The sequence below is a fragment of the Microcebus murinus genome, chromosome 7 (genome assembly GCF_040939455.1).
Source record: "Microcebus murinus isolate Inina chromosome 7, M.murinus_Inina_mat1.0, whole genome shotgun sequence".
NCBI classification, from domain to species: domain Eukaryota; kingdom Metazoa; phylum Chordata; class Mammalia; order Primates; family Cheirogaleidae; genus Microcebus; species Microcebus murinus.
This window is the reverse complement of record NC_134110.1, coordinates 106845664-106867390: the sequence shown is the minus strand read 5'-3', so window position 1 is coordinate 106867390 and position 21727 is coordinate 106845664. Positions and strand designations below refer to the sequence as shown.

General features: G+C 44.9%; 1 protein-coding gene across 1 annotated transcript; it reads left to right on the top strand.

Moving 5' to 3' along the window:
• Positions 1–396: 396 nt before the first annotated feature.
• MCM4 (minichromosome maintenance complex component 4) lies at positions 397–16843 on the top strand. Its single transcript, XM_076005321.1, has 17 exons — positions 397–482; positions 563–645; positions 913–1077; positions 1471–1634; positions 1732–1833; positions 2193–2288; positions 2414–2509; positions 4064–4202; positions 6274–6494; positions 8975–9095; positions 11409–11668; positions 12128–12493; positions 12975–13102; positions 13888–14095; positions 14625–14853; positions 15449–15582; positions 16139–16843. The coding sequence occupies exons 2-17, from the start codon at positions 576–578 to the stop codon at positions 16229–16231; spliced, it is 2592 nt and encodes an 863-aa protein (XP_075861436.1). The 5' UTR covers positions 397–482; positions 563–575; the 3' UTR covers positions 16232–16843.
• Positions 16844–21727: the final 4884 nt, after the last annotated feature.

The window sequence follows — 21727 nt, the reverse complement described above, 5'->3', positions numbered from 1 at the left end:
GAAACGAATGCCGCGACTTGACCGCGGAAGAAGGGAGCGAGCTGGGCTGGGCTGGGCTGAACGCCGGAGGCAGCAAAAACAAGCCGGGGCCTGAGGCAAGATCCACGAGCTGTTCCTCGATGAAGAGTGAAAGATGCATTTGAAATGTCTTTAGAAATAAAAAGAATGCCCAAGGGGTAGAGAGTGTGTTCTCACTCAGTGCTGCACTGAGGAACACACCTCCGAGAAGATGGTTCGGTCCGACCCCAGATTTCCCGCGAAAATGCGGCCGCGTGGGGACCTGGTCCCCCCCCGGCGGCGCGCAGTGGAGCCTCCCAGGGGCGGAGCCACGTGCGAGCGCCGCTGTGATTGGTGAGGCGCCTCCGGGGGCGGTGTCGACCGTGCCGCTGGCGGGAACCTTCGGTTCCGCCTGTGCAGCCCCGGAGCGCGCGCCGCCAGGTGCACCGCAGCCCGCGGGCGTCGGCAGGAGGCCGCTTTTCCCGGTAACCGCGCGGCGGAGAGGGCGCGGGGGGGGGGCGGGGCCGGGCGGAGGACGCGGCGCGAGCCTGTTGTCGTCTCGCAGGTAGCCGAGCACCATGTCGTCCCCCGCATCGACCCCGAGCCGCCGCGGCAGCCGCCGCGGACGGGCCACCGCCGCCCAGACGCGTGAGTGCCCCACCCCTCGCCCCGGCCCCGTGCTTCGGCCGCCCGGCTGCTGGCGCGGACCCCGCGCGGGCGCGCTGGCCGCTCCTCCCCGCCTCGGCCGGTGTGCTGCGTAGTCCGCGGGCACAACGTGCCTGCCCGCTTGCCGCGGTCGGGTCGCGTCGCGTCGGGTCGGGTGTGTTCGGTGCAGATCGCACTGCCTCACGGGACGGACGGAGCCAGGCAGGCCGAACACGGTTGATAGCGGCTTTTCTGTTCGCCGTGACTCAGCTCGAAGCGAGGACGCCAGGTCGCCTCCGTCTCAGAAACGCAGGGGCGAGGACTCCACCTCCACCGGAGAGCTGCAGCCCCTGCCCACCTCGCCGGGAGCGGACGCGCAGAGCCCAGCTGCGCAGGACGCCTTGTTCTCCAGCCCTCCCCAGATGCGCCCCTCAGGTGCGTTTCTGAACACCTGGGTTGTGTGTGGTTGTACACAGCTGGTGCTTCAGCGGGCCAGTGTTCTGGTTTGAGGATGGTGGTTTCCATACGCCTAAAGCATGCATCCCCTCTGTGCCCGGGTGAGTGTGTTCTTCACAAAGCTGGGGAAGGGGCGCAGAGAACACTCAGCACGCAGTGAGGACTTGGTGAGCAGGACTGCAGCGTTTCTTGTGCTTTTTTTCCACAGAGCATTTAGTAGCCCTCAGAATCTTCAACCACCACAGGTTGCAATGAATGCTGCTTGCTACTGCAAATAGACGACAGATCCAGATCCACAGACAGTGTGCTATGGTTTCAGGTTTGATATGCCTCCAAGGTTTCATTGTAAACTCTTGAATTTTGTTTTTACAGCTATTCCTCTTGACTTTGATGTTAGTTCACCGCTGACCTATGGCACTCCCAGCTCTAGGGCAGAGGGCACCCCGAGGAGTGGTGTTAGGGGCACGCCTGTGAGGCAGAGGCCTGACCTGGGCTCTGTGCGGAAGAGCCTGCAGGTGGATCTGCAGTCTGATGGGGTGAGTTCACAGCACGTGCAGTCTTCTGATAGCACCATTTGGGAACATCAAATGGGTAAATCCCATGGACGTGATTCTATCATATTTTTCTGTGTAGGCAGTAGCAGAAGACATAGTGGCCAGTGAGCAGTCTCTAGGCCAAAAACTTGTGATCTGGGGAACGGATGTAAATGTGGCAACATGCAAAGAAAATTTTCAGGTGAGGTGTATGTGTTAAAATTCATCCTTTAGTGCAGCAGTCCCAATCTTTTTGGCACCAGGGACTATTGTCATGGAAGACAATTTTTCCACAGACAGGGGAGGGGGGTGGTTTTGGGATGATTCAAGCACATTACACTTATTGTGCACTTTATTTCTATTAATATTACATTGTAATACTTAATGAAATAATTATACAACTCACTATAGGTTGGGGATCTCTCCTTTAGGGCACTGAAAATGTTGAGAAATGTTATTTATTGTCTCTCTCCAGATAATAACATACTCATAACTTTCTGTATTTTGAATAATCACCTGTTCCCAAATGCATTTAGCTTAATATATTCTCTCTCCCTGAAGAGATTTCTTCAGCGTTTCACTGACCCTCTGGCCAAGGAAGAAGAGAATGTTGGCATAGACCTCACTGAACCACTGTACATGCAACGACTCGGGGAGGTAATCAGAGGTTCTTACCTGTACATTCAAGTTATATGTGGGGTTTTTTCTTTCTGCATCCCCCAAGTTATGTATTTTAAAATAATAAAATTAGTAAAATATAACTTGTTCATTTTATCTTACAGATTAATGTTATTGGAGAGCCATTTTTAAATGTAAACTGTGAACACATAAAATCATTTGACAAAAATTTGTACAGACAGCTCGTCTCCTATCCGCAGGTAAAAATTTGTCTTTGATGAATGTCAGTAACTATGTAGAGGGAATGTTTCTGGATAGCAAAATTTCCTTGGAAACAGAATATACACAAACACTATTTTAAGAAAACCATGTTTTATCTCCTTTAAGATGAACGTTTTTTTCACACTTTAATGTTTCAGTGATTGGGATGTATATTATTATCAATGGCATGTTGTAGTTTAATTGGCCTAGTTTCTCATATAAAATAATGGTGAATCTTACAAGTGATAGCTTCTTGGGTTTCATGAAGTAAGTTATTTTAAGGGCATTACACACTTCCTGCCATCATTAGCAGAATATATTAGCTATGTTATAATTTTTTTCTTCTAGACCTGAGATCAGTTTTTATTAATTAAATATCAGCTATATTGACTCTGGGTATAGGCTTTGGAGGCAGACTTGGTTTTTGAATCTTGGCTTTGCTGCTTACTAGCTGCATAACCTTGGTTAAGTTCCTTAGCCTGCCCAAAGCTGTTTCCTCATTTGTAAAATGAAATCCATATGTTAATAAATTTGAATAAAATAAGTATGATTGAATTTATTTTGGTATCATTTCATTATGGATGAAAAATAAGAATGAAAGTGTGAGTTTAAAATCCTTTTCCTTACTAATTGAAAGCAAAAAATATGCCAGTACCATACAGCAGGAAGGCACATTCATGTATATTCCCATACTTAACCCAAATTAGAATGTATAGTGGTGCCTGTTTGAAAATAGTGTATGTGTATAATTCTGTGGGGTAATGCTATGGGCGTATGCCATGTTACTTTGTTTTTTTTTTGTTGTTTTTTTTTTGAGACAGAGTCTTGCTTTGTTGCCCAGGCTAGAGTGAGTGCCGTGGCGTCAGCCTAGCTCACAGCAACCTCAAACTCCTGGGCTCAAGCGATCCTCCTGCCTCAGCCTCCCGAGTAGCTGGGACTACAGGCATTCGCCACCATGCCCAGCTAATTTTTTGTATATATATTAGTTGGCCAATTAGTTTCTTTCTATTTATAGTAGAGATGGGGTCTCGCTCTTGCTCAGGCTGGTTTTGAACTCCTGACCTCGAGCAATCCGCCCACCTCGGCCTCCCAGAGAGCTAGGATTACAGGCGTGAGCCACCGCGCCCGGCCTACTTTGTTTTTATACTTTGCTGATATGAAGTGGTTTATTATATAGATAGGGATTTTTTTTTTTTTTTTTTTTTTGAGGCAGAATCTCACTCTGTTGCCCAGGCTAGAGTGCTGTGGCGTCAGCCTAGCTCACAGCAACCTCAAACTCCTCCGTTCAAGTGATCCTTCTGCCTCAGCCTCCCGAGTAGCTGGAACTACGGGCACGCACCACCATGCCTGACTAATTTTTTTTCTATGTATTTTTAGTTGACCAGATTAATTTCTTTCTATTTTTAGTAGAGAGGGGGTCTCGTCCTTGCTCAGGCTGCTTTTGAACTCCTGAGTTTGAGTAAGCCACCATGCCCGGCCGAAATGCTTTATTATATTTAACTCAAAGATAAGAATACAAACATAGCTTGGCATCTTTATATTCATTTTAACAGGAAGTTATCCCAACTTTTGATATGGCTGTCAATGAAATCTTCTTTGAGCATTATCCTGACTCAATTTTAGAACATCAGATTCAAGTAAGACCATTTAATGCATTGAAGACAAAGAATATGAGAAACCTAAATCCAGAAGGTAATGTATTAATAGTATTCCTCTCATATGAAGATAATGCCTTACATTAGAATAAATAAAACTTTGTTTCATAAAGGAACTTTAAAAGAATTGGTTGTGGTGGAGGTGGTGATGGATTATAATTTAACAAAATAATACAGATTGGGCAACTGCATACTTATGAACTCCCATACCTTTTTTTTTTTTTTTTTTTATTTCGGCATATTATAGGGGTACAGATTTTAAAGTTTCAATAAATGCCCTTTCCCCCCTCCCCCCACAAGTCTGAGTCTCCAGCATGACCATCCCCCAGATGGTGCACATATCACTCGCTATGTCCCATACCTTTTTGATTTAACTGAAATGTCTGATATAAAAGATATTGTAACTTAATGATCCTCTACCTTAAGATGAACTTACCCAAAATGTAATGTGTCTACAATTATTTTATTAGGTAGGCATTTTCGTAGAGTTGCTGTAGAAAATAAATATAAAATATGATCCGTGCCCTTGAGCTTAAGAAAGAAACCTGGTTTGGGAAATAAAAGATAAGGCAGGCCGGGCGCGGTGGCTCATGCCTGTAATCCTAGCACTCTGGGAGGCCGAGGCGGGCGGATTGCTGGAGGTCAGGAGTTCGAAACCAGCCTGAGCAAGAGCGAGACCCCGTCTCTACTATAAATAGAAAGAAATTAATTGGCCAACTGATATATATATATAAAAAAAAAAAATTAGCCGGGCATGGTGGCGCATGCCTGTAGTCCCAGCTACTCGGGAGCCTGAGGCAGGAGGATCACTCGAGCCCAGGAGTTTGAGGTTGCTGTGAGCTAGGCTGGCGCCACGGCACTCACTCTAGCCTGGACAACAAAGTGTGACTCTGTCTCAAAAAAAAAAAAAAAAAAATCTGTTAAAAATTGTCCGGGCACGGTGGCTCAATCCTGTATTCCCAGCGCTTTTGGAGGCTGAGACGGGAGGATCATTTGAGTCTAGGAGATGGAGGCTACAGTGAGCCATAATCGTGCCACTGTACTCCAGCCTGGGCAACAGAGTGAGACCCTGTCTCTAAAAAAAGAAAAAAAATTAATAAATGCCTCTGTAGATAAATATGTTAAAGGCACGGAAAAATGTAGGATGTAGCCAGTAAATATGAACAAGTGTTTGACTTCACTATTTACTGAAGAAGTGTAGTTCTTTCCTCTTGTGAAACTGGCTCCTGACCGCATTTCTGTGATGGGGAGGTTCTGGTGTGGACACTGGAGGAGGTAGAGGCCTATTTGGTTGGAGTAGTCAACTGATTTCAAAAGTTACCCAGTTGCATTTGAAAGTAAAAGAAGGATCAGTAGGGAGGAAGGCAAGGAAGATCTGTAAGTAGGTGGAAGGAAGACAGGATCAGATTCTAAAGGCCTCGTGCATCAGCTGTGATGCTGGCAGGCTGGGGTGAGCTTCAACGCCAGCAGTGGCCAATCACAGGCTGTGTTTTGCTGATTACCCAGAACACGGTAACTGGTTTGAAACCAGCAGCAAAAACTAATTGGGGGCAGTATGATCTTCAGCGGAGAAAAGTTAAGTCGGGAAAGGTCCAAATTCCAGAGGAAGCATGATTGAGAGTGAAAAGTAAGGCTGCATAAGGGCTGCCTGTGTGGCTGGTGACGTCGCCCAGGGTGTGCAGTGCTTTTCCTCGCCCAGGGGCTGTCTCATTAGGCTTGAGGTACACCGACTCGCTCAGTCCTCAGCAACGAGGGAGGTCCTTTCACTTCCCCGTCCTGCAGAGGAGGCGAAATGAGGCACAGAGAGCCTAAAGGCATCTGAAGATCACACTATAAGTCCAAGCCATCTGGCTTTTCACATGAGACAGCAGGTTACAGGTGGCTTGCCCATCAAGGTGGGAGCTGCGGACAGGATATGCAAAAGCACTGAGCTTCTCCTCTGATGCCCAGAAGTGGAGCAACCGAGGGGTGGGAGGAGATAGTGGACTGACCCCAGCTGTCCCGGCACCGCTGCACTGTGGGCCAGGGGGCTGGCTTGCCAGCAGGCCCAGACCTGGCTGGGCTGAGGCGTGGCTGCTGGACGAGCTAACCTCACTCTCCCCTCGCAGACATCGACCAGCTCATCACCATCAGCGGCATGGTAATCAGGACGTCCCAGCTGATCCCCGAGATGCAGGAGGCCTTCTTCCAGTGCCAGGTGTGTGCCCACACCACCCGCGTGGAGATCGACCGCGGCCGTATTGCCGAGCCCAGCGCGTGCGGGCACTGCCACACCACCCACAGCATGGCACTCATCCACAACCGCTCCCTCTTCTCCGACAAGCAGATGGTACGCCTGGGCTTGGAGGGCTCCCGGGACACCACGCTCACCTTTGTCCTTCCCGTGTCTGAGTCCTCAGACAGCCAGTGTCACTCGTCACTCTGAGGCCCTAGCCGTGCTTCCTAAATGGCAGCCAGCTGCCTCCACCCTTCTCTGAGGGTGCAGGTTTTTTTTTTTTTTTTTTTTTTTTTTTTTTTTTTTTTTATTTTTTTTTTTTTGAGACAGAGTCTCGCTTTGTTGCCCAGGCTAGAGTGAGTGCCGTGGCGTCAGCCTAGCTCACAGCAACCTCAAACTCCTGGGCTCGAGTGATCCTTCTGCCTCAGCCTCCCGGGTAGCTGGGACTACAGGCATGCGCCACCATGCCCGGCTAATTTTTTTTATATATATATCAGTTGGCCAATTAATTTCTTTCTATTTATAGTAGAGACGGGGTCTCACTCTTGCTCAGGCTGGTTTCGAACTCCTGACCTTGAGCAATCCGCCCGCCTCGGCCTCCCAAGAGCTAGGATTACAGGCGTGAGCCACAGCGCCCGGCCAGGGTGCAGGTTTTGTTAGTGGGCTGTGGGCTGGACCACACTGAGGCCCAGCCCAGGGCCAGTGTCGCTGGCCGTTGCCAGTGAGCACCGCGTCTTCGGGGCCTGAGATTCTTCCTGGGAGAAAACACCTTTCCGACTACAAACATCCTAAAAGTTTCAGGTCATTTATAAGTTAACAGATCAAATTAGCCTACTTTTTGATTTATTCAATGAAATTTAACATGAGATATTTTTATGGGAAATATTTGAGATTTTATAATGTTTAAGGTAAGTTAGATACGAATATATAAAACATTTGAGATCAGAATTACTTGGGCATTTTGCAACTGTTCCACTGGTAAAGAATGGATAGAGAAAATTTTCTAAAGTTTTTATCATAAATTTTATTGTCTTGTAAGTTTGACCTATTATATGTCTTTAATCATGAAAATTTTAAGATGAAGTTATTAAAATGACATGTAGAAATAAGTGAGGGAGAGGCAGAAAAATCATTCATTTACTATGTAAAAGTTTATGTAGGAGGACAGGATTTAAGTTTTTTGAGACAGTCTTACTTTGTTTCCAGGCTGGAGTGCAGTAGCACGGATCATAGCTCAGTGCAGCCTCAAACTCCTGGGCTCAAGCAATCCTCCTGCCTCAGTTTTCCCAAGTAGCTAGAACTACAGGTGCATACCACCATGCCTAGCTAATTTTTTATTTATTTTTAGAGATAGGATCTTGTCATGTTGTCCAGGTTGGCCCCTCCAATTCCTGGCCTCGAGCAGTAATGCTCCTGCCTTCACCTCCCAAAGTTTTGGGATTACAGACATGAGCCTGGCCCAAGATTTAAGTTTCTTATGTTGCAAAGATTTCTTATGTTGCAAGATTTAAGTTTCTTATGTTGCAAAATTCCAACAATTTCTTTAATATTATGTGGAGCATTAAGCAGTGCTAAGAGCTGGAGATAGAAAAGCAGAGGCCCTACTGCACAGGAGCTTGTGGTCTAGTATTCTCAGAATTCTGGCTTAGAATAAAAGCCCCAGCATCCTTAGACTTAATGGAAAGGCCACCTGGTTTGAAAGGCCTTGCCTGACCCTGCTCTATGGAAAGCATCTCCTCTACTCCCTCCACCACAGGTCCCCAAACTCCCTACCCTACTGTGTTTCTGTCTGCCACATTTGTCATTATCAGATCTTACTGTACATTTGTCTGTACTCTCTGTGCCCCCATTCTGTGAGGTGGGGGAACTTTATTCACTGTGGAGGGCCAGAACACCTAGAACAGGGTTCAGCATGTGGCAGGTGTTTGGCAGACACCTGTTAGGTGAGTGGACATAGACAGGGCCACTCAGGTATTTGTGAGGTGCACCAAAGTACCTAACAGCAAACCTTAAAAGTGTGCACTACTTCACCCAGGAAATCTAGAAGTAACTTCTAGAAATAATTAAACATGGACGAGCATTTATGTGGAGAGATGCACTACAGTCTTACATGGCAGAAACCAGAATCACGTAAATTACCTCCTATCCCCAAGATGGGAATGTTAAATAAACAGCATCCTCACAAAACCTGTGTCCACATCTATTAAAAGCAGATTTTTCAGGCCAAGGCAGGAGGATCACTTGAGGCCAGGAGTTTGAGACCAGCTTGAGCAAGAACAAGACTCCATCTCTACAAAAAGTAGAAAAAGTAGTGGGGCATGGTGATGCATACCTGTAGTCTGAGCTACTTGGGAGGCTGAGGCAGGATTGCTCAAGCCCAGGAGTTTGGGGTTGCAGTGATCTATGATGATGCCACTGCACTCTAGCCTGGGTGATAGAGGAAGACCCTGTCTCTAAAAAAATTAAAAAACAGATTTTTCTAAAAAGAATTGAAGCTGCTACGAATGAGATACGGTTATCTCTAAGCCGCACAGAGACGTGCCAGTGTGGTCTCCATGTGCTCTCCACGTCCCATGATTTCTCTGTTCTTTCAGATCAAACTGCAAGAGTCTCCCGAGGACATGCCTGCAGGGCAGACACCTCACACTGTTGTTCTTTTTGCTCATAATGATCTTGTTGACAAGGTTCAACCTGGGGACAGAGTGAACGTTACAGGTAAGAATATAGGGTTTGCTTTTGATGCCACTCTTCAGTGAATTCTTAGACTCATTTGTAAGTTTGTTGGAAACAAGGCTAGTTCTGGCTCCAGTTTCCAGTGCAGGCCTTTGTGACCGTGGGGTATAGCCCTGCTTCACCATCACCTTTCTGCCTAGTCCCATGGCCCAGCAATATGAGATCTTCCAGTTCTCCCGGAACTTGGGTTTTGGAACTCAAGGTCCTTGTGGGCACTTGCCTCTTGCTGTCTCAGTATCGCAGAGCTGCGTGTGTATCCCAGAAAAATAGGCTGGTGCCATGAGAGAGCAGCTTCAGACGAGGCTGTATTGGTAAGATTTGAGTTATGCCAGCAACTCAAGCTCAGGGCGGTATCACTAACTCTGTAGTTTTAAATCTTCTACTTATTTCCCAGAGGTTCAGCTAAGGGTTAGCATTTGTTCGCTAGAGAGGAGATTGGATTAGAGCACCTGTTTCCATGCTCAGAAGCTGAGGGGGGGGGGGTAGCTGTAGCTCAGGTCCTACGCTGAGGCATGGTGCCAGGATCCAGAGCCTCTCTTCCTGCAGAGGTGCCCCTTCCACGCCCTGCATGAGTATGGCAGTCTGCTCACAATGCTCTGGGCTACAGGATATCGTCACTTGGGGGGAGGGGCGGTGATGGCAGCATTGCTCTTCATGGACAGGTGGGGTGGGGACTGACCCAGGGAGGGCCTGGGCACACAGCGCCATGGACAGTTCTCATCCCGTTCCTTCCCCAAGGTGAAGTCTCCCGCTTGTCATCAGCAGTATTAAGTTGTAAAAGTGCATGTAGTAATTGAAAATTTGAAAGAAAGTAGTCTTTGGTTAACAAGATGCTCAGTCTCAGTTCTGCCAACCCGAAACCTTTGATAAAGTATTTAATTCGATATTTTAGTCTCAACTGCAGAGCAGTGTTAACGTGATGATTCATGTTAAAGTATTTGGGGAAGGGGGCTGTGGAAAAAGCGACATAGCTATAAAGTAAGCTTCCTCCATGCTGCCCTGTGAGACAAATCATGCCAGGCCACTTTCTGCATGGTCACCCATCCTTAGTATGTCTTGGAGTCAAGAACAATCTAGCATGTATTCTAAGAATGTTAGGTGTAAACTGGTTTTTACAGTTTGTTTTTTTGTGGGTTTTTTGTTTTTACGAGACAGAGTCTCTCTCTATCGCCCCAACTAGAACGCAGTGGCGTCAGCCTAGCTCACAGCAACCTCAGTCCCCTGGGCTCAAGGAATCCTGCTGCCTCAGCCTCCCGAGTAACTGGGACTAGAGGTACACACCACACACCAGGCTATTTTATTTTTTAATTTTCCATAGAGATGGGGTCTTGCTATGTTGCTCAGGTTGGTCTTGAATTCCTAGGCTCAAGCAGTCCTCCTGCCTCGGCCTCCCAAAGTGCTGGGATTAAGGATGTGAGCCGCTGCACCCAGCCAATTTTTATGTTTTTAGCAAGAATTACATTGACCTGTTAAACAAAAGGACAATGGTCTGTGCCATTGTATTGTGACAGATATAAGGGAAGGGTTGGGCTTTTTCATCACAAAGCAGCAGGAAATGCAATTGACTGTTGAAGGCTTATAGTTTGAAATCCAAAAGAGATAGATGTCAGACCTCGTATGGGAATTCTAGGAGAATGGGTGAGTTGGTGTGCTTGAAGTGTTGGTCATTCATCTACTTCTTTTCATGTCCTTGAATTACATTCTTTAGAAAATAGGGCAGGGTGCAGCCATTTGCTCAGAAACACCTCTATTATTAACAGAAAATAGTCATTTTTTTCCTTCACCTTCTATGCAGTAGACTATAACTGTCTATGAAATAACTTATGAGTGAATTTTTTTTTTAGGGATTTCCTTTCTTTCCAAGTTTTTGATACGGGATCTTAGCATTTTGTTCTAGTCAAATAAGTGCTAAGCAGATTCTGTACACTCAGAGAAATGAAACTATTGCTTGTCGAACATAGCCATGAGCGGGGCATTGAGCTTAAGAGCAGAGTAATGTCATTTCACCCTCGAAACGACTGTGTGTAGTGCAGTCACACACAGCTGCCCGGGGTCATTACAAACAAGTGGTCACAGGCATGTCTTTCCAGGTCTGCTGTTTGCAGCAACCTGGGTGCTTCTACTTGCCCCTCTCCTGCCACCCTCTTTCTGCTTCCTCGGTGGGCAGCACCCACCTCCACAGGGCCAGCGGCAGCTGGAGCACCTCCGTCTCCTGAGTGCTGCCTGCTGTCCCTGGGCTGCTGAGCCCCTTGGGCGGGTCGGGAAGGTAAAAGCGTGCCGTGCTTATGCCCTCAGGCATCTATCGGGCAGTGCCTATTCGAGTCAATCCCAGAGTGAGTAACGTGAAGTCCGTCTATAAAACCCACATTGATGTCATTCATTACCGGAAAACGGATGCAAAACGTTTGCATGGCCTTGATGAAGAAGCAGAACAGAAACTTTTTTCAGAGAAACGTGTGGAATTGCTTAAGGAACTTTCCAGGAAGCCAGACATTTATGAGAGACTTGCTTCAGCCTTGGCGCCAAGCATTTATGAACATGAAGATATAAAGAAGGTAATGGTGGGCCTTCGACTGGGACTTGGGGTTTCATTGTCTGGGACCAAATTGTATAGACGTCCACCCTCCCCATAAAGGATGTGATCTGTGGCCTGTTGGATCAAGCAAACTGTTGGCACCCTGGCTTGGTCACTGGTTGAGGAAAATCAGAGCATTGTTATCTGTATCCTCATCTCTGCACTGAACTTAACGTTTTTAAACATGAGAGGCCACGCAGGTTCAGAATAGGGATTTACATGGCCTGGGTGCTGGCATGATGGCGTGTGCTCTTGTATATATAAATTAGCCAGTGATGGCTTAGAGCGTATCAAAGCACTTTCTCGCACACCTTTTTTACCTTCCTGCATTTCCTAATTCTAGTTCTTTGTTTATAGAATGGAACTGCACCTCCAAAGTTTATTTCTCAGTTCATCTATGGTAAGTGAATGTTTAGATGTGCTTTGTGTGTTTGTCCAGGGAATCTTGCTTCAGCTCTTCGGCGGAACAAGGAAGGATTTTAGTCACACGGGAAGGGGGAAATTCCGTGCTGAGATCAACATTCTGCTGTGTGGCGACCCGGGCACCAGCAAGTCCCAGCTGCTGCAGTATGTGTACAACCTGGTGCCCAGGGGCCAGTACACTTCTGGGAAGGGCTCCAGCGCAGTCGGCCTCACTGCGTATGTGATGAAAGACCCTGAGACAAGGCAGCTGGTCCTGCAGACAGGGGCCCTTGTCCTGAGTGACAACGGTATCTGCTGTATCGATGAGTTCGACAAGATGAATGAAAGCACGAGGTCTGTGCTGCACGAAGTGATGGAGCAGCAGACTCTGTCCATCGCAAAGGTGAGTGGCGCTCTCTGTGGGCACAGGCGCGCTTGCAACGTGCGGGTCCTTGAAATGCAGTGTCTCTGAAACTGTGCTGTTGCCCTGGTTCCAATGTGGGGGAACACGTAAGCACTTCTCATATCAAATTTCAGCTCAGTGTCTAAGTATTTTCTATAAGGTAGCCTCTTTTGTCTTTTCTGCTATACTAACCCACTAACATGGTATTCATAGGAGTGGAATTTGTCCTAACGCTCATTCAAGGGCTTTGCTTTCTTTAAAAAGGCGTGGAACAGCGTGCACTCGGCTGTCTTTGGCATGACTCCGAGGACAGGGCTGTCCGTGTGGAGCTGCAGCAGTGAAGACGACATGGCCCTTAGGCACCAGCCATGTAACTCCATGTAGCAGAGTGGTGTGGGCTGAGTGCGAGTTCAGGCAAAGAGGACTCCTGTTCCTGCCAGTGGTGGGGACAGGTTTCTAACTGCGCTCTTTCCTCTGACAGGCCGGGATCATCTGTCAGCTCAATGCACGCACCTCTGTCCTGGCAGCAGCTAATCCCATCGAGTCTCAGTGGAACCCTAAAAAAACTACCATTGAAAACATCCAGCTGCCTCATACATTATTATCAAGGTATTAAAGTATTTTTATAAAACATGTTTTTATCTTGCTCATTTGTAGACTTTACAGGGTGAGATTGAGAAGGAAATACTAAGATTAGCATTGCTTGTGTAAACTCTTCACTCTAATGCAAAGTGTTTTGAATTTGGTTAGTCACAGGTTTTCACAGCAAGGATTGCGTGTTTGCTGCCCAACTCTGGGTAGCATCTTAACAATGGTTTATTTTTTGAAGCAATTGGGACATTCCACCCCAAAATCTTTTTCAGGTAGCCGTCACTCACTGCTCATATTTCAGTCTTAAAGCTACCGTTGAGAATCAACACAGCAGAACCATACGACATTCTGAAAAGCTAAATTTGCTATAAAGCACAGTCCTGTAATCCTCACTTTTTTTCAGCCACACTACTTCAAATGTTGGATGTGTTTCATATGTGGAATTTAGATTTTAATCATTTGACTTTTTTTACAAAAATAGTTTTTTTCCCCAAAGCAGTTCAATGTATTTCATTCAAATCTTCCAGTCTTCAAAATTGTAATAACATTTCCCCAAAGGAAGTGTCATTTCTTTGACTGAGCTGTCTGGTCTGCAGCCATTTCCTGGGTGGCCCCAAGTGCTAAGGGCAGTACAGGGTGCGCAGACCACCTCGAAGGCCCTCTCGGCAGCACAGAAGGAAGACACCTGTTCCCCAAGGTGCTTCAGGAGGCACAGGTTCACTGCACGTGTCTGCAGTCCTCGGGCAATGTTTGTGAGTGTGTTGGTGCCCCAACGAGGAAAACTTAACTGTTTCTTTTCTCAGGTTTGATTTGATCTTCCTCATGCTGGACCCTCAGGACGAAGCCTACGACAGGCGTCTGGCTCACCACCTGGTGGCACTGTACTACCAGAGCGAGGAGCAGGCGGAGGAGGCGCTGCTGGACATGGCGGTGCTGAAGGACTACATTGCCTATGCACACAGCACCGCCGTGCCCCGGCTGAGCGAGGAGGCCGGCCAGGCTCTCATCGAGGTGACCGGGCCGGGAGAGGGCTTTACTGAGCCTGTAGGCAAACATTCTGAGTGCATGAGGGGATCCTTTATGTGCCTCATCAAATGGGTCCCTGGCCAGGGGCGTAGACCAGGATCAGTGCCTAAGTACCTTCTCAGACTGGCCCCGATTCGCCCTCTGCACTAATTGCAGTAGGCTTCTTTCCCCACATGCCACTCCCCTTCCTCTGCCCCACCGTGTCAGGGCTACCCCAGATACCACCCTCTCCAGGAAGTCTTCCACACACTCCCCAGTCAGCATACTTCCAGCCATTGTCGTACACTGAACGTTGAAGTCCTTTCCCAGGACTTCTGTGTTCTGTGTGTGGTCTCTGCCACTTAGTGACCTCCAAGGCCTGGGACCAGATCTGACCTTTGGATTTTCAGCGCCTCCACACGGCAACCAGGCAGGAGTTCAGTTTATGTAATGGAACCCTAACTTCAAAGTTCAACCATGAAACTAAAGTTAGTGTCGCCAATGGGTTTTGCTTTTGTTTTTCTGCCTATGCTAGGCTTATGTAGACATGAGGAAGATCGGCAGTAGCCGAGGGATGGTTTCTGCATACCCTCGACAGCTAGAATCGTTGATCCGCTTAGCAGAAGCCCATGCTAAAGTGCGATTCTCAAACAAAGTTGAAGCCATTGATGTGGAAGAGGCCAAACGCCTCCACCGGGAGGCTCTGAAGCAGTCTGCCACAGACCCGCGCACCGGCCTCGTGGACATATCTATTCTCACTACAGGTCGGTGGTTTTCATTGAACAGAAAAGCTTTTGAATATTATTTAAATATGTAAGTAGTTGATAAGTCAGATTTAAACTAACGGTTAAATCATTTGAAGCAGAATTTCTTAACCTTTTTTGGATCAGGACCCCTTTCAGAATCTGATGAAAGCTGCCCCTCAGTCTTCTGATAAAAATATACACTAAATACAGAGTTTTGAATATAATTTAATTGTTTTGTTTTTTGGGTTTTTTTTTTGGTTTAAATTTATGTTTCCCACTCGCCAAGCTGGTCTATAATATATAGTTTTAAGGAGATTCTATTTCCTTTTCTGCTGTCTAGGCAGTGGTGTTAGCCCATTCATAGTTCATTTCTTAATAAATAGTGACTGCTTGCTGTTCAGAGTATGTGTAGTGCCAGAGGAAATCAACAGTTCCTGACTCACAGAAAATTTGAAACAGCAGAGAACTGAAAACTCATTGTGCTCTGTGCCCTGACGCTCAGCCACGTCCCCTTACCTTTCTTAGCAATGCTATTAAATGAGTATTTATAGGAATTTGAAATATTTCACTTCCTAATAGCAGAAATACTTTCCTTGGTTTCTTTTAAAATCAGGGATGAGTGCCACTTCTCGTAAACGGAAAGAAGAATTAGCTGAAGCATTGAAAAAACTTATTTTATCTAAAGGCAAAACACCAGCTCTAAAATACCAGCAGCTTTTTGAAGATATTCGGGGACAATCTGACATAGTAAGTGTTCATATGTATTTTTTGTTTAATAGAGTTTTTCTCTTTTCCCTTAATACTGCTTTGGGGAGGCGTTCTCATTTTTTTCTTTCTTTATTTATTGTTTAATAAATGTAGATAAGAATAAAGACGGAAAGATTATCCCTAGGCCCATCATCAAGAAATGGTCACAGTCAAGATTTTATTACACCTGTACAGAGTTCTTTCGTGTATAAATTTGTTTTAAGGAAGAAATATGTGGGTCCCCTTTTGTGAATAAGTAAGATGGGTTGTTCAGTGAAAAGAACTATGGGGGCCACACCAGCTCTTTGCCTGCTTTTGTAACTCCTTTCATTTAACGTCACCAAGAGCAGTTACAACAGAGACCATACAGATGCCAGGCCTACAGTACATACCATCTTTACGGGAAACGTTTGGCACCCTGATTTAGAGAATTAAGAAATGTGTGCAATCGTTAAAAAGAGACTGAGTGGTACATTAACATTAAAATTATTGTGTCTCCAACAATTAAGGGAAGACTTGACATGTAAATTGTTTATTTTTCTTCTCTTCTCCAAAGGCAATTACCAAAGACATGTTTGAAGAAGCCCTGCATGCCTTGGCTGATGCCGACTTCTTAACAGTGACTGGGAAGACTGTCCGCTTGCTCTGAAGCGCTGTGAGCAGTGCTCCTCTGTGCCCTGCCCATCGCCCTTGCTCACGCGTGTGCGGCCTGGAGGCCAAGCAGCAGCCAGCACTACCATTGGTGCAGATAGATTCTTAAAGTCATTGCTGAGCTACATAAAAATTTTCTAACCTGGGTTCCATTTTTGGAGTAAAGTGTGTGTGCTTTCATTTTTTTACATTTTAAGTAAAAATAGTATGCCAATTTACAAGCATACAATAGAGATTATTTTCTTCAAGTGCCATTTTTTAGCAGCAGGGCTTTTCTGTATGTATGTATAGATAGCAGCATTTCAGTCTATCTTGAAGAGGGCGGTCTGGATCGTGGCTTTGTGCCAGACTTTCTAGTGGCAGTCATCTACGTGCTTGAGGGTTTTGTGACAGGAGAGCAGACATAGTCGGGGAATATCACCAAGTAATTAAGGGCTAACCAGAGAGCCTCTCCCTTTTACAGCACACAAGTTTAATTCCTTTTAGAGGTTTTTTTCTCATGGCTGCTATTAAATTAGGAATGGGTGGTTGGGAGTGATTAAGTTCTAGGCTAACGTCTTCCACTTGATCCTATATGTAAAACTTTTCCTAAATAAATGATAGAATACTATTTGGTTATCTGGCATTATTTTTCATTAAAAAAGCTTTAGGGCTGGGCACAGTGGCTCACGCCTGTAATCCTAGCATTCTGGGAGGCCAAGGCGGGGGGATTGCTCGAGCTCAGGAGTTTGAAACTAGCCTGAGCAAGAGTGAGACCCCATCTCTACTATAAATAGAAATTAATTGGCCAACTAATATATCTAGAAAAAATTAGGCGGGCATGGTGGCGCATGCCTGTAGTCCCAGCTACTCAGGAGGCTGAGGCAGCAGGATTGCTTGAGACCAGGAGTTTGAGGTTGCCGTGAGCGAGGCTGATGCCATGGCACTCACTATAGCCTGGACAACAAAGCGAGACTCTGTCTCAAAAAAAAAAAGAAAAAAGCTTTAGTATACATTATAACATTCATAGAAATGGTAAGTATTTTACAGATCATAAAAGAAATTCACCATAATATAATGAATTACATTTTATTCAAATATTAATTTAATCCTAGTAATCATTCTTATAGCTGGTTTCAAACTCTTGAACTAAAGGGATCCTTCCACCTTTGTCCTCCCAGAGCGCTAGGAATATAGGCGTGAGTCGCCATGTTGTAACTTAGAATTAACACTCATTAATAAAGTATCCATAGAAAAGGATAGATCTAATCAGATGTATAAATAGTATTAGTGATGGGATGATGTCCACTGAAAGAGGCATCAGTTGGGTCGGGTGTCCCCACAAGGGTGCATGGCTGACTGCCCACCTGGTGGCTTTGCTGACATAGCTTCTGTGAGCCCCTGTGCAGCAGATACTCTTGTGTGTCACCCTCACAGCCACCCTGGAGGATCAGGTCTCCCTTCACAGATGGAGTAGCAAGAAGGCTCATACTTGCCTAAAGTCCCAAAGCAGGAGATGAAGCTGGAATTAACACAGCTCAGTTTTCTGACTTTAGAACTTAACTATACCTATACCACTTCATGCTTTAACTCATGTTTTAACTCTGTTCATTGCTTTTAGACACACTGCTTAGGCTTCCAAAGAAAGTCATGCAGAGAAGGCTCCCTGTGTCTGTCACATGGTGGGTATACCAGTGAGCAGAGAAATTGGAATCTGTTGACTATTCTCACCACCACATGATTTTCAGACTGGAAATGTTTTATTCACAGCTCTGCAGTTGCTCAAAGATAACTGGTCTTCAGACTGTCTGAACACAGTATCATCATGGAAGTTATACACTATGTAGGCTTTTGTGGTCAATGGCACCTAAAGGTGATAGGAAAGCATGTCCTGCAGCCACAGTGAGAAGTAGCTCTCAGTAAGGTCACAAAAAGAGTCTGAACTTTTTAAATTGTAAACTTTCGTTAAAGAAAAAAACCAAAGGCATTGCTGCCCCTAGGTGGCTAATAATCAAGGTGTCATAAAGTTCAAGAGCTGATTCCCTGTGGAGTTGTATTAATAGAATTGATGCCGGAGATGGGCTCTTTCTCCTGATTAAATTCTTAGTCTGTAATAATGGCTACAAGATTGGAAGTTACACCTGAAATTACATGACGTCTAGGTACAGTGCCTGAAGCTGCCTGGGATACTGTGCCCTCCAATATAGATGCTCCTTGACTTACAATAGGGTTATGTCCCAATAAACCCACTATAAATTAAAAATATCCTAAGTCAAAGATGCATTTAATTCACCTAATCTACCAAATACCATAGGTTAACCTAGCCTATCTTAAAAGTGCTTAGAACATTTATATTAACTGTAGAGTTGGGCAAAACCATCTAACACAAAGCCTATTTTATAATAAAGTATTATATTTCATAGGCCACATACTGCTAAGCCCAGATCAAACTTCAAAGAATATTGAAATTGCAAGTTTTGCACCATCCTAAAGTTGAAAAATCATACGTTAAACCGTCATTAAGTTGGGGACCATCTGTACTGTTTGACTAATGTTTTCCTCCTGAAGTTTATACATTAGTAAAATTTTTCTAAACCTAGGTAATTCAATACCATGATGAAGGTATGTACAGCTGCAGATGGAATGTGTGTGAGATATATATATATATATATAGAGAGAGAGAGAGAGAGCGCTTTGTGATATATATATATATAGCTTTGTTTTAGGGGGATTTTAGATGAATGAAAGTAATGTGGCTGTCTGGTTGCTGGTGGGTTCCATCACAGTGAATCTGCTTATGCAATTCAGCAAACTTCTTGTTTACATCTGTACCCTGCCTCCCGGGTACAGGTGTCTTGAAAGCAGGGGTGGTTGTATTGCACCAGTGCAGTGCCTGGTGCTGGATGGTTGTTACTCATTTGCAGAGAATTAACTACTGTGAAGGGACAGTGATGGTATAAGAGTTGTCAGAGCGTGTTCTTGAAATCGATGCCATATCAGGCTAATCCTGACAAATGCTCCCTTAGAGAGTGTGTCCGGTGATTTCATGGAGCACACCCTTCCCTCAGGTGTGCTGGAGCAGAAAAGAGCATCTATCTTTGTAAGGTACAAAAGAGCATCTATCTTTGTATGGTACACGGGTTGAGAGTACCCAAGCAAAGCTGTCCAGGTTCAAATCCTAACTCGCCACTCACTCAAAATGTGCAGTGTTTTGGACAGTGACTGGCACATGGTAAGTGCTCAATAAATATTAGCTATGGTTACTGTGAACAGAAATAAGGAAATTGTGGCATTTTCTTACTAGGACAATACAATTTCAGCTTAATTCCCAGGATTGTATTTTTTTTTTTTTTTTTTTTTGAGACAGAGTCTCACTTTGTTGCCCAGGCTAGAGTGAGTGCCGTGGCGTCAGCCTAGCTCACAGCAACCTCAAACTCCTGGGCTCAAGCAATCCTCCTGCCTCAGCCTCCCAAGTAGCTGGGACTACAGGCATATGCCACCATGCCCAGCTAATTTTTTCTATATATGTATTAGTTGGCCAATTAATTTCTTTCTATTTATAGTAGAGACGGGGTCTCGCTCTTGCTCAGGCTGGTTTCGAACTCCTGACCTCGAGCAATCCGCCCGCCTCGGCCTCCCAGAGTGCTAGGATTACAGGCGTGAGCCACCGCACCCGGCCTGTATTTTTTTTAAAACACCACATTATGATGTAATTTCATTTGAATTTTTCCCTCTGATACTGACCCTGGACGATACCCACACTTGCTAGTTAGAATGGCCTTCTTTTTTTTTTTTTTATTTACACAATATACACACACCATTCTCTTTCAGTATGCATGATACCGGTAGATATAACCAACTCCATCCAAAGGAGTCACAAATTAGCAAGAGGAATGAAAAACTCAGAATTTAATGACTTTCAGCACATAAGTTAGGAAATACTTCAAGAAAGTGCTATTACTTGTTAAATCTAAGATAATTTCTTAAATTCTTTTGCAATGCACTTTTTAAAACTTGTGTTTGAAGTAATTTCAGACTTACACAAAAGCTGCATGATTAAGTAATTTTCATATACTCTTTACTCAAATGTTTCTTTAATGCTAATATTTTATCAAATTTGCTTTTATCATTATCCATAAATTTTTTAAATACTTTGAGAGTAAGTTACAGACAGAATGCCCCTTTACATCTAAATACTTTTCTAAAAACAACATATACACTAAAAAGGATGATGTTACCTTACATAACCATGGAATAATTTCATAACATAATCAAAAAATTAATACTATTACCTGATCTATAGACATTCAGTGTTCACTAATTGTCTCAACGTTCTTTATAGCAAAAAATTAAAACATAAAAATATATATTTCTATTACAGGATCACAAGTTGCATAGTTTACATGTCTTTCGTCTCCTTCAATCTGGAACATTCCTCGGTCTTTTCTCATTGTTCACAACCTTGACATTTTTGTTTGTTTGTTTGTTTGTTTCCAGGAAGTAACAAATTTCAACCTTGACATTTTTTAAGTGTATAGGCCAGTTCTTTTGTAAAATGCATCTCCACTTGGGTTTGCCGAAGTCTCTGTGAGGGACTCCGGCACAGCCTTGGCACTCTACGGAAGTGAGGCTGCGTCCTCTCCCGGGCACCATGCCAGGGGGCACGTGGTGTTGGTTGTCCCTTTCTCACTTGGGTGGTGTCTGCCAGGTTTCTACATTGTGAATGAATTACTACTTTTTTCCTTTGTAATTAATAAGTATCTTTTATTTATTTATTTTGAGACAGAGTCTCACTCTGTTGCCCGGACTAGAGTGCCATGGCGTCAGCCTAGCTCATAGCAACCTCAAACTCCTGGGCTCAAGCGATCCTCCTGCCTCAGCCTCCCGAGTAGCTGGGACTACAGGCATGTGCCACCATGCCTGGCTAATTGTTTTTTTCTGTATCTTTTTAGCTGTCCAGATAATTACTTTCTATTTTTTTAGTAGAGACAGGGTCTCGCTCTTGCTCAGGCTGGTCTCAAACTCCTGAGCTCAAACAATCTGCCCGCACTCCAAGAGTGCTAGGATTACAGGCGTGAGCCACCACACTACAATCACTTCTTAACAGAGCCCTCTGTATGTGCTTGCTCTAAAGAATAAAAAAAACAACCACTATGTCCATCACTCTTCATTCCATTACTGTTAGCACTTATCACAGTCAGAAATTATTTTATATATTTATTTTAAAGTTTGCTATTTGTTTCCTTCCATTAGCATGTAAGCTCCATGAAGGCAGGGACTTATTCTAAGGAAACTACAAATTTTCTAGATAGAATGAGCAATTTGTAACACCTTATGAGTGTTTGTTCTTTGAATTCGGATCTGATCTGACCCAGTCCTATCAAACCAGGGCCCCACCTTTATAACTTTATTTACTTCCTTACTCCAAATATAGTCACACCAGGAGTTAGTGCTTCAACATAGGAATGTGGGAATATACAAATGTTCAGTCCACAACGGTGTTTCACAAGTCCCT

What these genes read in the sequence shown, in the direction of transcription:
- MCM4 (XM_076005321.1), top strand. Translation starts at nt 576, where the DNA reads ATGTCGTCCCCCGCATCGACCCCGAGCCGCCGCGGCAGCCGCCGCGGA. An exon ending in GGCCACCGCCGCCCAGACGC is followed by an intron (nt 646 to 912) that starts GTGAGTGCCCCA and finishes GCCGTGACTCAG; the next exon opens with CTCGAAGCGAGGACGCCAGG. An exon ending in CCTCATACATTATTATCAAG is followed by an intron (nt 13,103 to 13,887) that starts GTATTAAAGTAT and finishes TTCTTTTCTCAG; the next exon opens with GTTTGATTTGATCTTCCTCA.